The 16,608-nt window shown below is 48.5% G+C and overlaps 1 protein-coding gene across 5 annotated transcripts in view; it reads left to right on the forward strand.

Annotated features, from left to right (window-relative positions):
- The window catches only part of LOC135547490 (LIM and senescent cell antigen-like-containing domain protein 1), a 91,938-nt gene that overhangs the window by 40,781 nt on the left and 34,549 nt on the right, over positions 1–16,608 (forward strand). The window contains exon 1 of one of the 5 annotated variants that reach the window (XM_064976549.1): positions 1,105–1,449. The exons of 2 other annotated variants lie outside the window; for them this stretch is intronic. In XM_064976549.1, coding sequence (XP_064832621.1) covers positions 1,349–1,449 — 101 coding nt within the window. In that variant the 5' untranslated portion in view covers positions 1,105–1,348. Of the gene's footprint in view, positions 1–1,104; positions 1,450–9,696; positions 10,116–16,608 lie in introns of those variants that run through there. 2 more of the 5 variants (XM_064976552.1, XM_064976548.1) reach the window with 2 other exon arrangements.

Genomic DNA, 16,608 nt, shown 5'->3' on the forward strand with positions numbered 1-16,608 from the left:
ACACACAGAGAGCTGTGGATGGGTTCATCTTGTGGGGCTCCAAGGGGGCTGTTTGTTATTTGAGGAAATCTGAGAGGATGAGATAAATTGTATAATGCAATAGTCGTTATGTCAATCAATATTGTCAGTTCAGTTCAGCTCTCTTCTATCACAGAAACCCTCACTCTCAGTCAGACGGATGCAGAGACATACACGTTGTGAGACAATGAGAGACTCCAGAGAGATCATGAGAAACTCCCGGGAGATCAAGAGAGACTACAGGGAGATGGAGACTGGGGTACCAGGGCCGGCTCCAGGCATAGGCGACATAGGTGGTTGGTTAGGGCCTCCAGATGCTAGGGAGCCCCTGACCCACAAAATTAATATATATTAATATATTAAAACATTTTGGAACACAGTAGGGGGTCTCAACTTACATACATAAGTAGGATAGTAGAATACACAAGGTGCAATTTTGAAATTGAGTTGCATCAAAAGTTTTCCTCATGTTATGTCGGTCGCTGACAGTCACTCAATTAGCCATGTCAACTAACAAATTATAGTTAGTCTGGCCAGCTATCTAAAGTTAGTAATCATGGTCAAATACCGACTGGCACGTAGGGCATGTGCCTTGGGGCCCTGACCTCCAGGGGGCCCCCATTGATTTTGTTAGCCACTTTCACTCAGATATCATTAACATGGCATAAGTCTTGGCAAAATGTGTGCAATTGACGGACATTTGCTTTAAAACGGCAGAAGAGATTTGGTTGGGCAAGCTCGCATAGGGCCCTCAAAAGGCTAGGGCCGGCTATGGGGGGGACACTGACATCCTATCAGAATGGGAATGGCATTGGATAGCTTGGCAAGATGACAAGCATAAAGAGGACAAGAGAGGGGGAGGGAGCAACAGGGAGAGGGGGGAGAAAGAGAGGTAAAGACAATAGACTACTGCAGTACAACTGCCTCTTACCTTTTTTACCATTCTTCCTCCTTATCCCTCCTCCTCCCTCTATCTCTACCTGCCCTGGGGCTGAGGAGGGGGGCAGAGCGAGGAGCTGATAGGTGTGTTGGATCAGAGCCACACCCCTGATAGGTTATTCCTTTGGGTGTGTGCCTGGAGGTGTGTGTTTGTCAGAGATAGAGGTTGTGTGTAATGTAGTAGCCTGCTGTTCCAGGAGAGAGAGGGGAATGATCTGCTAAGGGCTTCCCAGGGGTGAGCTGACGTTCTGGGCTTGGAGAGGAGACTGGTGGGGGTCAGTGGTGGTTGTTGGCTGTCGAGCCTTGGAGCTCACTAATCACATACACGAGGAGGATTATTGTGAGTGTTTATCCACACCCTGGTGGACAGAGGGAAGGGAAGGAAGGAGGGATGAACTCTCTGCGGTTGAAGGAGTTGTCTAACTCAGACCTGTATAGACGCAGACAGGAGAGACCTGACAGCTATGGAAGCATAGCTCCTGACAGCCTCAGGTGAGAACCTTTTTCTCTACACCCCCCCCCCGCTTTGATTTCTCTCTATTTGCCCATTCTGCAGAGTAAACAGACAGCAGGTCAGAGAGTGTATTGTAGTGGGGGGTGATTAGGGTTAATGCTTGGAAACATTTGATGAGTCACCACCTGTTGGTGAACTCTGTGTTGAAGAGATGCAGAGAACGGGGTCTGTGTGGCCTTTGTGTACTGTATGAGTGTGAAGTAAAGTGTAGAGTGTATACATATAGAAAACCGTTTACCATTTTAAGAACCAAATGGAAGCAAACAGAGCAAACCAAACGGGGAGGGGTTAACCTGATTTTGTCCAATAGAAACTCTGTTTTATGCAGAACATTTTCTGTTTGGAGTAAAGGGTTTCTGTTGCTCTCTTTCTCTCCCTCTCCCGCCTTCTTCCTCCTTCTCTCTCTTCATCTCCCTCTATCTCGCTTTCCCCCCTATCTCCCTCTCTGTCCACCCCTGATCATGCAGTGATTAGACGTCTGTAATGTCAGGAATGCCGACGAATCTCTTTTCAGAGGTGACCTGAGAACAACACAATACAGCTGTAGAGATGATAGAGGGAGAGAATATCTCTCCCAAGGGACAGCCATATTATATCATATCACACAGTAGTGGTGTTTGTTCACCTGCACCCATCCGCAACCATCCAACCCTAATCCGCTAATATAGAACATGTGCTGTAGCTTTTTTTGACAGAGGGTGCAGGATTTAGATAGGTTTCTGTTTATAATTTCCAACATTATGATAGGCTATTTGTTAGTCAACTATGTTTATAATTTGCCGCGCGTACAATTAGGCCCTAGCTTAGGCTTATGCAAAAATGCCAGCCTAAAATAATGAAAGAAAACCCTCAATGTAGCCTACTATTAGCCTATAAATTGCATGAGAATTATACATTTATGGATTTTTTGAGGCATTGTTTTCTCTTTATTCAACCCCCCCCCCCCACCCCCGAGGATATAACCGCGATATAACCGCGGGACTGCAGGTTATGAGTCAATCCACGCATCACACACACACACACACACACACACATGATGCACTGAAGTGCTTGGTCGGCAGAATTGAGCCAGTGACAGAACAGACCATAAAGTCACCTGGTCTCTGTGACGTCTTTGGTTGTAGTGGTGTGTCCCTGCCATGTAATGTGACCTTCACATGACAACATGACTCATGACCACGCAGCTTGCTTCCCAGGTTGTCACACATACTCCCAAACCCTCGCCTCCTCCTCTCACTCTGCCCTCAGCAGGAAATGGAACAGTGGAGTCATGCCAATAGGGCAGAGGGGCAGGGCAGAGGTTTTAGGGATGTTGGGAACAATGGGGAAACAGGGAGGAACTATCTGCTAATGTTTGAGATACAGTACACTTAGCACAAAGGGAATTAACATGTCTACAGAGAACACCTAGTGTATTCTTTCTTCCACTTCTCTGATTGGTTTGAGGAGCACAGCCACAGGTTTTTCTCTAGTTGTTGTGCTTAACACAGCCCTTATATTTCTCCATTACCATGGCTACTGTTGACACAGTGCAGCAGGAGAAGGGGGTTTGTTTGGTTAGCATTCTCCTTAGTGCTAGCAGCCTAGCAGCCTTAGCCAGTAGGTCCAGTCTGATCGGTGTACCTAGCCCCCTTCAAACCATTTCCGCCTCAGCATTATCCAGGAAACATACTTGTCAGAACTCATTCTTCACCCTCTGGGAGGGCAAATGCACAGCTACTGTGGTGTTGGACTGTTAGATGGCTATCACAACTAAACAATGACATGTTTTAGAAATACTTAGCCTGGAAGCTTGGAAGATTCTTGGGGAGCCAGGGTTAGCCAGGATGACCTGAGGCCCTGGGCAAAGATTTGGAAGGTATTAGAGGCCTGGGGAGATACTTTTTGAGCCTGTGGTTAGGTTAGTTTGAGACGGCCTGGCCTGGCGTTGCCTGGAAGTGTGTGGAAGGATATTGCAGAACCCTGCCTCTGGGCCCTGACGAAGGCGTGGAGTATTCTGGTTGAGCAATGACACCTTGCAGCTGTGCTGTTGCACCACTTTCTCACCAACAGGAAATATTGTACCATCGCCATAGTGATTTATACTGCTATTCCATTTGACTTTGTATTACCATGCCTGTTACTCTGACAACACATCTGTCAAGTAGCTAATCTAGTGCTGTGTGTGTTGTTGCAGTTTGTAGTGTGTTATTGTGTGTTGCAATACAGGTCTTGGCAGTCTATGTATTTACTCTAGAACATGCACTAGACAAACTAACCCCAAAGTGACTGTTTGTAATGGCTTACCCTCCAAATAGGCCAAGCTAAGCATCTGTCTAAACAGTTATATTCATCCTATCATGTATCCGCAGACAGAGTTGGATATAGCCCAGGGGAGAAACCTTTATACTGGCTCAAAGATCATTTTGTCTCTCTTCGGACACAGCAAAGTGTTCCTTTGGCATTATCAGATGTTTTTATTATCTCTGTATGGATGTCGAAAGCTGCCTTTTGTCATCATCATCATCATAACACCTCATTTGTCTCTTAGTGCAGTCTAAGTTCCTGCCTCCTGGAATGTTTCCTGTCACCTCTATGTGTACTGCAGACCCCCAGGGGGCAGGGGTTCTCTCTGTACTGCAGACCCCCAGGGGGCAGGGTTTCTCTCTGTACTTCAGACCCCCAGGGGGCAGGGTTTCTCTCTGTACTGCAGACCCCCAGGGGGCAGGGTTTCTCTCTGTACTGCAGACCCCCATGGGGCAGGGTTTCTCTCTGTACTGCAGACAGGGTTTCTCTCCCAGACCCCCAGGGGGCAGGGTTCTCTCTGTACTGCAGACCCCCAGGGGGCAGGGTTTCTCTCTGTACTGCAGACCCCCAGGGGCAGGGTTTCTCTGTACTGCAGACCCCCTGCAGGGTTTCTCTCTGTACTGCAGACCCCCAGGGCAGGGTTTCTCTCTGTACTGCAGACCCCCAGGGGGCAGGGTTTCTCTCTGTACTGCAGACCCCCAGGGGGCAGGGTTTCTCTCTGTACTGCAGACCCCCAGGGGGCAGGGTTTCTCTCTGTACTGCAGACCCCCAGGGGGCAGGGTTTCTCTCTGTACTTCAGACCCCCAGGGGCAGGGTTTCTCTCTGTACTGCAGACCCCCAAGGGGCAGGGTTTCTCTCTGTACTGCAGACCCCCAGGGGGCAGGGTTTCTCTCTGTACAGGGTTTCTCTCTGTACTGCAGACCCCCAGGGGGCAGGGTTTCTCTCTGTACTGCAGACCCCCAGGGGGCAGGGTTTCTCTCTGTACTGCAGACCCCCAGGGGGCAGGGTTTCTCTCTGTACTGCAGACCCCCAGGGGGCAGGGTTTCTCTCTGTACTTCAGACCCAGGGGGCAGGGTTTCTCTCTGTAGTTCAGACCCCAGTGGGCAGGGGTTCTCTCTGTAGTTCAGACCCCAGGGGGCAGGGGTTCTCTCTGTAGTTCAGACCCCAGGGGGCAGGGGTTCTCTCTGTAGTTCAGACCCCAGGGGGCAGGGGTTCTCTCTGTAGTTCAGACCCCAGGGGGCAGGGGTTCTCTCTGTACTGCAGACCCCCAGGGGGCAGGGTTTCTCTCTGTACTGCAGACCCCCAGGGGGCAGGGTTTCTCTCTGTACTGCAGACCCCCAGGGGGCAGGGTTACTCTCTCTACTGCAGACCCCCAGGGGGCAGGTGTTCTCTCTGTACTTCAGACCCCCAGGGGGCAGGGTTTCTCTCTGTACTGCAGACCCCCAGGGGGCAGGGTTTCTCTCTGTACTGCAGACCCCCAGGGGGCAGGGTTTCTCTCTGTACTTCAGACCCCAGGGGGAAGGGTTTCTCTCTGTACTTCAGACCCCCAGGGGGCAGGGTTTCTCTCTGTACTGCAGACCCCCAGGGGGCAGGGTTTCTCTCTGTAGTTCAGACCCCCAGGGGGCAGGGTTTCTCTCTGTACTGCAGACCCCCAGGGGGCAGGGTTTCTCTCTGTACTTCAGACCCCCAAGGGGCAGGGTTTCTCTCTGTACTGCAGACCCCCAGGGGGCAGGGTTTCTCTCTGTACTTCAGACCCCCAGGGGGCAGGAGGAGGCAGGGTTTCTCTCTGTACTTCAGACCCCCAGGGGGCAGGGTTTCTCTCTGTACTTCAGACCCCCAAGGGGCAGGGTTTCTCTCTGTACTTCAGACCCCAGGGGGCAGGGTTTCTCTCTGGAGTTCAGACCCCCAGGGGGCAGGTTTTCTCTCTGTAGTTCAGACCCCCAGGGGGCAGGGTTTATCTCTGTACTGCAGACCCCCAGGAGGCAGGGTTTCTCTCTGTACTTCAGACCCCCAGGAGGCAGGGTTTCTCTCTGTACTTCAGACCCCCAGGAGGCAGGGTTTCTCTCTGTACTGCAGACCCCCATGGGGCAGGGTTTCTCTCTGTACTGCAGACCCCCAGGGGGCAGGGTTTCTCTCTGTACTGCAGACCCCCAGGGGGCAGGGTTTCTCTCTGTACTTCAGACCCAGGGGGCAGGGTACTTTCTCTCTGAACTTCAGACCCCCAGGGGGCAGGGTTTCTCTCTGAACTTCAGACCCCCAGGGGGCAGGGTTTCTCTCTGTACTTCAGACCCCCAGGGGGCAGGGTTTCTCTCTGTACTTCAGACCCAGGGGGCAGGGTTTCTCTCTGAACTTCAGACCCCCAGGGGGCAGGGTTTCTCTCTGTACTTCAGACCCAGGGGGCAGGGTTTCTCTCTGTACTGCAGACCCCAGGGGGCAGGGTTTCTCTCTGTACTTCAGACCCCCAGGGGGCAGGGTTTCTCTCTGTACTTCAGACCCCCAGGGGGCAGGGGTTCTCTCTGTAGTTCAGACCCCAGGGGGCAGGGGTTCTCTCTGTAGTTCAGACCCCAGGGGGCAGGGGTTCTCTCTGTAGTTCAGACCCCAGGGGGCAGGGTTTCTCTCTGTAGTTGGCCCTGTCCTGAGTCCTTTTTACTGGAGCCTCCTTTGTCTGCATGTTGTTGGGGCTAACCCTGGATTTAACCTGCAGGAGAGGAAGCCACATGAACTGAGACATGACCACATAAACAGAGACATGACCACATGAACTGAGACATGACCACATGAACAGAGACATGACCACATGAACTGAGACATGACCACATGAACAGAGACATGACCACATGAACAGAGACATGACCACATGAACTGAGACATGACCACATGAACAGAGACATGACCACATGAACAGAGACATGACCACATGAACAGAGACATGACCACATGAACAGAGACATGACCACATGAACAGAGACATGACCACATGAACAGAGACATGACCACATGAACAGAGACATGAACCATGACCACATGAACAGAGACATGACCACATGAACAGAGACATGACCACATGAACAGACATGACATGACCACATGAACAGAGACATGACCACATGAACAGAGACATGACCACATGAACAGAGACATGACCACATGAACAGAGACATGACCACATGAACAGAGACATGACCACATGAACAGAGACATGACCACATGAACAGAGACATGACCACATGAACAGAGACATGACCACATGAACAGAGACATGACCACATGGAAATGCTCCTCCTCTCCTCAGTATGATCAGTATGCTGTAATTAGGAAGGCAGCTCAGAGTGTTTCCTGTTTTGGTCCCGCCTTCCATCCCATTGTCCTGTCAGTTAACACCAGTGTCTCACAATCTGTTTTCGGGATTTGTTTTCCTGTGAGGCCTTCATTCTCCTAGTAGTTTTAATGGGAGTAATATGTGAATGTGCACCTAGCAGTAGGACACACACCAGGGACAGGAAGGAGGGAAAAGCTGCCCCCCCATACACACGCACGCACGCAAACACACACACACACATACGGGGGCTGGCGTCAGCTGCCAGCGCCTATTTTGGACATGATACTTTCCTGGGCGTCTATTTGTGGAATGATGGAAACAGGCTGGAATAGCAGAGAGAGGAATGCCTGTGCTCTCCTGGTTTATAGTCTCTGTGGAGAGACACACATGTCCACAGTACTCCTCTCTAGAGAGACACACATGTCCACAGTACTCCTCTCTAGAGAGACACGTGTCCACAGTACTCCTCTCTAGAGAGACACACATGTCCACAGTACTCCTCTCTAGAGAGACACACGTGTCCACAGTACTCCTCTCTAGAGAGACACACATGTCCACAGTACTCCTCTCTAGAGAGACACGTGTCCACAGTACTCCTCTCTAGAGAGACACACATGTCCACAGTACTCCTCTCTAGAGAGACACACATGTCCACAGTACTCCTCTCTAGAGAGACACACATGTCCACAGTACTCCTCTCTAGAGAGACACGTGTCCACAGTACTCCTCTCTAGAGAGACACACATGTCCACAGTACTCCTCTCTAGAGAGACACACGTGTCCACAGTACTCCTCTCTAGAGAGACACACAGGCTGCCACACAGCATTGAGATTTGGAGCGGGAACACTACCCTAGCTTCAAAATAATTGGACAGAATAAGTTTTCTTCTGGTTAAATAGTTTTTCTTACAGAAGATCAAAATGTTCCCACTGAATCAGAGTTATTTGAACATCTCCTGTAGATTTCCTGGCCTTTTGTTGGTGTCGAAGTGTAATTTATTTAAGGTCAGAGCAGGAAGATGTAGGGGCGCAACTTTGTTTCTAGAAGTGTGTGGGGGGGGGGGGGGCATATATACATATTTTTTTATATATACATTTTTTTCCAGTCGGATAAACACTCCAAACAGCCTACCCGACCGCTATAGGCATCTGCATGGTCCTAAAGCACACCGTTGCCTTGTTTTGTATCACATTCCAATTATAAAACTGGAGGGGACAAAAATGACATTTCTGAATGTGGGGGGGGAACCCCTTCCCCAGTGACAGTTGCTCCCCTGGTGTGATGAGTTTAGCCACATAAACAACTATCAGTCACTTTGATTTGTAAATGTTTGTGAAGTGTTTATTCAGTAGATTAAAAATGGCATAATATGGATGAGATTACTTTTTAATGGGGCGGCAGGTAGCCTAGTGGTTACAGTGCTGGACTAGTAACCGAAAGGTTGCAAAATTGAATCCCTGAGCTGACAAGGTAAACATCTGTGGTTCTGCCCCTAAACAAGGCAGTTAACCCACTGTTCCTAGGCTGTCATTGAAAATAAGAATTTGTTCTTAACTCACTTGCTTGGTTAAAAAAATATTTATGTTTTCATATTGCAGAGTGCATGTTTCATTCCTTAATCTCCCTTGAGCAAAACACTGAGTTGCTCAACTCAGCCTGTTTCTGACTCTGATCCATGTGGTGGATCTCACTGAGCATGCGCGTGCGCACACACACACACACACACACACACACACACACACACACACACACACACACACACACACACACACATACAGAGCTATGACTTTAGCCAAACCATCTGTTTCTCTCCTGGAAGTGAGAAATCACAACATATCTCCATGAGTTATAATGTAGAAGTGTGTGTCAGTGGGGGCTGCTGTGGGGAGGACGGCTCATAATAATGGCTGGAATGGAGTCAATGGAGTGGTATCAATCACATTAAAGATGTGGTTTCCATGTGGTTAATACCATTCCATTGACTCCATTCCAGACATTATTATGAGCCGTCCTCCCCTCAGCAGCCCCCACTGGTGTGTGTGTATGTGTCCAGTGGCACAGTAACCTCTGTCCATTAGATGGGCCAGTTGCAAAGTCAAAATGTATAATATTGCAAAAATGACCTTTTTGTCCTTAATTGAAGGTTAGGGTTAGACATTAGGGTTAGCATTGTGGTTAAGGTTAGGTTTAAAATGTGATTTTATGATTTTGTGGCTGTGCTAGCTAGTGACCACTCGGCAGAGCTGCCTCCAGGGCAAAATTCATTACCATAAATGCCAACCTGCATGTGAGAGAGAGAGTTGAGGGAGGGTGAAATGGAATGAGAGAGTATGAGCAAGGGAGATAAAAAGAGAAAGAGCGGGAGGGTGAAATGGAACGAGAGAGTATGAGCAAGGGAGATAAAAAGAGAGAGAGGGGGAGGGTGAAATGGAAGGAGAGAGTATGAGCAAGGGAGATAAAAAGAGAGAGAGGGGGAGGGTGAAATGGAAGGAGAGAGTATGAGCAAGGGAGATAAAAAGAGAGAGAGAGGGAGGGTGAAATGGAAGGAGAGAGGATGAGCAAGGGAGATAAAAAGGGAGGGAGGGAGGGAGGGAGGGAGGGAGGGAGGTAAATAAATAAATCAGGGATCTGTGTGAAGTCAGGGCAGTCAGACAGTCTTCTTCTCTGACTCAGTGCTGCTCAGGCCATCTCTTTCTAGACTACTCCTACTTTTTGGATTGGACTGTTCTAGGACTGGGTGTTTGGGAACGAGCCTGTATTTGGATAGGGCCGGGGAAGGGTGTGTTGGACTGGGAGCTTATACTAACTAGTATTTAGACTACCGAGTCGTGTCCTATGGAGGTACAGGTTCAAAGTCAGCCACAACCCCCCACCATCCTGGAGAATGGGGAGGCCCAGGACCCTGAACCACATCCTGCGGAGTTCAACGGTCATCGTCATGCCAACGGTGGGGAGGCAGAGCTGCCCGTCTCCAAGTCTCAGAGGAGACGCAGCGATGTCAAAGTCTACAAGGAGTTCTGTGACTTCTATGCACGCTTGTAAGTCCGGGAGCCATGATACACACACACTGGGGGAGAAGGTGTGTGTGACAGGATTGAGTGGATCTCTGAAATCACCTGTGTGATCCATGGCATAAAGATCTGTAGAACTTCTGAGTAGTGTACATTATTTGGGGGATTAAACCCACTCAGTTGATTAAGGGTTTAGAGTTTTCACATTTGACTGTGGTTGACCTTTGTTTGTATTGCTTGCTGTTTGGGGTTTTAGGCTGGGTTTCTGTACAGCACTTTGTGATATCTGCTGATCTGAAAAGGGCTTTATAAATACATTTGATTGATTGATAAATGCTTATTGGAAATGTGAAGAATTCTGGTATTAGGAACAGTTTGATGATTAGGAACAATTTGATGATCTGAACTCTATAGAGTTATTTGACATGAATAGACTATTGGCTGTTTTCTGCTACAGTGCATGCTGTCATGGTGTGGTAGTAGACTGTGGCTCAGAGACCCTGGACTATTTTAGTGTGGGGGAAGTGTATTATGCAAAGTGAAATATGCTGGCAGGCATGAGAACTCTGTGCCATGAAGGGATCTATGGGATGAGGGCAGGCTAAATATATGTGAGCTTATGTTGTGGCCCTGTGGATAGTTAGAATGAATGTTACTCATATTATGGGGGTCATTGGGGGGTAATGTTTTCAGCATTATAAGTATAGTCATTAAAAATATTTCACATTTGAAATCTCCAGTCTCAAGGAAAATGTCTGGAATGCTAATTATTAGCAAGGCAATAAGGAGAGTCACACAGTTTGAGACTTTGACTTATTCAGAGAGGTTAAGTCCGATCCTTAGATGCCTCAGGTACTCTAGCACAGACCATACAGTTTCTTTCAACCCTTGGGGCAGAACTAACACTCCAGTAGGTAAATAAAGCAGAAGCCCTAACTTCTGTCAGTCGCTCAGATATGTGATGACAACCTGGTCCTTTTATAGACATAAGCACTAGAGACAACACAGGGAGGGTCAGAAGTTCAAAACCCTGTGCAACTTGATGATACATCTGTCTCCCTCTCTCCCCCTCCCTGTCTCTCCCTTCCTCCTTCTCTCTGTCTCTCCCTCCCTCTCTCTCTCTCTCACTCCCTCTCTCTCTCCCTCCCTCTCTGTCTCTCCCTCCCTCTCCCTCCCTCCCCCTCTCTGTCTCTCCCTTCCTCCTTGTCTCTGTCTCACCCTCCCTCTCTGTCTCCCCCTCCCTCTCCACCCCCCTCTCTGTCTCTCCCTCCCTCCTTCTCTCTGTCTCTCCCTCCCCCTCTCTGTCTCTCCCTCACTCCTTCTCTCTGTCTCTCCCTCCCTCCTCTCTGTCTCTCCCTCTCCCTCCCTCCCCCTCCCCGTCTCTCCCTAACTCCTTCTCTCTGTCTCTCCCTCCCTCCTTCTCTCTGTCTCTCCCTCCCTCCCCCTCTCTCCCTCCCTCTCCCTCTCTCCCTCTCTGTCTCTCCCTCCCTCTCTCTCTCACTCCCTCTCTCTCCCTCCCTCTCTGTCTCTCCCTCTCCCTCCCCCTCTCTTTCCCTCCCTCTGTCTCCCCCTCTCTGTCTCTCCCTCCCTCCCTCCCTCTCTCTCTCCCTCTGTCTCTCCCTCCCCTCTCTGTCTCTCTCCCTCCCTCTCTACCTCTCTCTACCTCTCTCTCCCTCTCTCTGCCTCCCTCTCTCTGTCTCTCTGCCTCTCTCTCCCTCTCTCTGCCTCTCTCTCTCTCCCTCTCTCTGTCTCTCCCTCCCTCTCTTTGTCTCTCCCTCCCTCTCTCTTTCCCTGTGAAACACACTCACTAAGTTAGTATTATGAACAGTGTTGGGGGAAACGACCAATCACCTCACACTGGAAGGAGTTAAGCAACACTAAAGCTACCCTTAACAAAAAAAATGTTTACTGAAAAAAGTAGTATGTAGTTCCAGTAGTTAGCTACACCACTACATGGTAAAAAAGTAATTAACTACTGAAAACACTACCAAGATTTGAATATAGTTCAACTACCACCAAGCTACATCAAGATGTAATTAAATTACTAATTGAACTACATGTAGTTAACTACTCCCCAACACTGATCATGGAGTATTTACCAACCAGCTCAGCACCTCCTTCATAGTCTTTCTGTCTTCCTGTCTCTGGGGGGAAATGCTTGAGGCTTGTGTCATTTCCTACTAGCAGAGCCAGAAAAGGGCTTCTGAATTCTTCCTTTTGTCAGATGTCACACCGGGGCCCTGACAATATGGCCCCTATATGTTCATACATTACATCAGACAGTGTGATGATAGCTGTAGAATATCTTGATGGAAGCTCTGCATTGATTCCACATCTTGTGCCAATCCGTTCTATGTGCTCTGGACAGTAGTGAGTTACTGTGAATCATATGGTGTAGACCTGACCGTGAAACGCTTACTTTACAAGCCCCTAGCAAACAATGCAGTTCAACAAAGAGTTAAGAAAATATTTACCAAATAAACTAAAGTAAAAAATTATAAAAAGTAACACGATAAAATAACAATAACGAGGCTATTACAAGAGGTACTGATACCGAGTCAATGTGCGAGGTTATTTGTAGGTAGTGGTAAAGTGACTATGCATAGATAATAAACAGCGGGTAGCAGCAGTGTAAAAACAAAATATTTACTATATAAACTAAAGTTTAAAAAAAATCAAATCTAAATGTCACACAAAAAATTTACATAGCAATAATGAGGCTATATACAGGGGGTACCGGTACCGAGTCAATGTGTAGGGGTACAGGTTAGATGAGGTAATTTGTAAAGTGACTATGAATAGATAATAAACAGTGAATAGCAGCAGTGTAAAAACAGAGAGGGGGGATCAATGTAAATAGTCCTGGGAGCCATTTGATTAACTGTTCAGCAGTCTTATGGCTTGGGGGTAGAAGCTGTTAAGGAGCCTTTTGGTCCTAGACGTGGTGCTTTGGTACCACTTGCCTTGAGGTAGCAGAGAGAACAGTTTATGACTTGGGTGACTGGAGTCTTTGACATCTTTTTGGGACTTTCCTCTGACACTACCTAGTATAAAGGTCATGGATGGCAGGAAGCTTGGCCCCAGTGATGCAACTGGTCAGGATGCTCTTGATGGTGCAGCTGTAGAACTTTTTGAGGATCTGGGGACCCGTGCCAAATCTTTTCAGTCTCCTGAGGGAGAAAAGGTGTTGTCGTGCCCTCTTCATGACTGTTTTGGTGTGTTTGGACCATGATAGTTCGTTGGTGGTCTGTGGTGTGGATCCTGCTCTAGGATGTACAGCTACTAGGCTGTATGATGAGAGAGGGAGGACGGTTACAGTAGATAGACACCTCACCCTTTTCCCCATTCTTCTGTCTATCTATCTGAGAGGGAGGTGTGTGTGTGTGTGCGTGTGCGTGTGCGTGTGCGTGTGCGTGCGTGTGCGTGTTTGTCTCCTGGGCACACATTGGAATTCTGACCTTTGAAAAAAGCAGCCCGTTTCCCTCCCTTCTCCACCTCCTCCCTCTTTTTCTCTCTCTTCATTACATCAGGTCTGACTAATAAACAACACACTGTTTGGAGAGACCGCTCCCTTACTGTCACTGAAAAAAACATTGGTATCCATTGACATGAATGTGGGCTTGAGTTTGTGTGGGACAGGGAGTAACAGTCCTCCCTGTAGCTCTGAGATTGGATCGAGAGATGCCCTTATTTGAACTAATTTTCTCTCCTCTCCTCCTTGCACACACATACTGTACACACAAAGTGTCTCTCACATACCCTTCACTATGGCTGCAAGTTGTCATTTAAACCGCTTTTGAACCTGATGTTCCTGGTTCAGGAGGCTCGAGCTGCCGCTTTCAAGGAGCAGGACTCTAATCCGGACGCTTAGAAATAATCCCGCTATGCCCTCAGACGAACCATCAATCAGACAAAGTGTCAATACAGGACTAAGATTGAATCCTACAACACCTGCTCTGACGCTTGTCGGATGTGGCAGGGCTTGCAAACTATTACGGACTACAAAGGGAACCCAGCCACGAGCTGCCCAGTGACGCGAGCCTACCAGACGGGCTAAATGCCTTTTTATGCTCGCTTTCGAGGCAAGCAACACTGAAGCATGCATGAGAGCATCAGCTGTTCCGGACGACTGTGTGATCACGCTCTCCGTAGCCGATGTGAGCAAGACATTTTAACAAGTCGACATTCACAAGGTCGCGGGGGTAGGTGGATTACCAGGACATGTACTCAAAGAATGCTCCTAACCAATTGGCAAGTTTCTTCACTGATATTTTCAACCTCTCCCTGAATGAGTCTGTAGTACCTACATGTTTCAAGCAGACCACCATAGTCCCTGTGCCCAAGAATGCGAAGGTAACCTGCCTAAATGACTACCGCGCGTAGCACTTACATCGGTAGCAATGAAGTGCTTTGAAAGGCTGGTCATGGCTCACATCAAGGTGGTAAGGGTAGGTAACAACACATCCGCCACACTGATCTTCTACACGGGGGCCCCTCAAGGATGTGTGCTTAGTCCCCTCTTGTACACCCTGTTCACCCACAACTGTGTGGCCACAACGGGGGTAGGCCTGATCACCAACAACTATGAGACAGCCTATAGGGAGGAGGTCAGAGATCTGGCAGTGTGGTGCCAGGACAACAACCTCTCGCTCAACGTGAGCAAGACACAGGAGATGATTGTGGACGACAGGAAAAGGAGAGCCGAACACTCCCCCATTCTCATCGGCGTGGCTGTAGTGGAGCGGGTTGAGAGTGTCAAGTTCCTTGGGGTCCGCATTTCCAACAAACTATCCTGGTCCAAACACACCAAGACAGTCATGACAAGCACACGGCAACTCCTTTTCCCCCTCAGGAGACTGAAAAGATTTTGCATGGGTCTCCAGATCCTCAAAGTTCTACAGCTGCACCATCGAGAACACCCTGACCGGTTGCATCATCATCTGGTATGGCAACTACTCAGCATCCTGCCGTAAGGCGCTACAGAGGGTAGTGCATACAGCCCAGTACATCACTGGGGCCAAGCTTCCTGCCGTCCAGGACCTATATAAAAGGCAGTGTCAGAGGAAGGCCCCAAAACTTGTAAAAGATCCAGTCACCCAAGTCATCAAATCAAATCAAATGTATTTATATAGCCCTTCGTACATCAGCTGATATCTCAAAGTGCTGTACAGAAACCAAACCTAAAACCCCAAACAGCAAGCAATGCAGGTGTAGAAGCACGGTGGCTAGGAAAAACTCCCTAGAAAGGCCAAAACCTAGGAAGAAACCTAGAGAGTAACCAGGCAATGAGGGGTGGCCAGTCCTCTTCTGGCTGTGCCGGGTCGAGATTATAACAGAACATGACCAAGATGTTCAAATGTTCATAAATTGGTCAAATAATAATAATCACAGTAGTTGTCGAGGGTGCAGCAAGTCAGCACCTCAGGAGTAAATGTCGGTTGGCTTTTCATAGCCGATCATTGAGAGTATCTCCACCACTCCTGCTGTCTCTAGAGTGTTGAAAACAGCATGTCAAAGATCTCCGCCATGGCACAACCCAAGGTGGGGCGCCAACCCAGACAGGAAGATCACATCAGTGACTCAACCCTCTCAAGTGAAGCACCCCTCCTAGGGACGGCATGAAAGAGCACCAGTAAGCCAGTGACTCAGCCCCTGCAATAGGGTTAGAGGCAGAGAATCCCAGTGGAAAGAGGGGAACCGGCCAGGCAGAGACAACAAGGGCGGTTCGTTGCTCCAGAGTCTTTCTGTTCACCTTCACACTCCTGGGCCAGACTACACTCAATCATATGACCCACTGAAGAGATGAGTCTTCAGTAAAGACTTAAAGGTTGAGACCGAGTCTGCGTCTCTCACATGGGTAGGCAGACCATTCCATAAAAATGGAGCTCTATAGGAGAAAGCCCTGCCTCCAGCATTTTGCTTAGAAATTCTAAGGACAATTAGGAGGCCTGCGTCTTGTGACCGTAGCGTACGTGTAGGTATGTACGGCAGGACCAAATTAGAGAGATGGGTAGGTGCAAGCCCATGTAATACTTTGTAGGTTAGCAGTGAAACCTTGGAATCAGCCCTTGCCTTGACAGGAAGCCAGTGTAGGGAGGTTAGCACTGGAGTAATATGATCAAATTTTTTGGTTCTAGTCAGGATTCTAGCAGCCGTATTAGCACTAACTGAAGTTTATTTAGTGCTTTATCTGGTAGCCGGAAAGTAGAGCATTGCCGTAGTCTAACCTAGAAGTAACAAAAGCATGGATTAATTTTTCTGGACAGAAAGTTTCTGATTTTTGCAATGTTACGTAGATGGAAAAAAGCTGTCCTTGAAACAGTCTTGATATGTTCGTAAAAGAGAGATCACGGTCCAGAGTAACGCCGAGGTCCTTCACAGTTTTATTTGAGACGACTGTACAACCATTAAGATTAATTGTCAGATTCAACAGAAGATCTCTTTGTTTCTTGGGACCTAGAACAAGCATCTCTGTTTTGTCCGAATTTAAAAGTAGAAAGTTAGCAGCCATCCACTTCCT

This window comes from Oncorhynchus masou, chromosome 10, assembly GCF_036934945.1.
Source record: "Oncorhynchus masou masou isolate Uvic2021 chromosome 10, UVic_Omas_1.1, whole genome shotgun sequence".
NCBI classification, from domain to species: domain Eukaryota; kingdom Metazoa; phylum Chordata; class Actinopteri; order Salmoniformes; family Salmonidae; genus Oncorhynchus; species Oncorhynchus masou.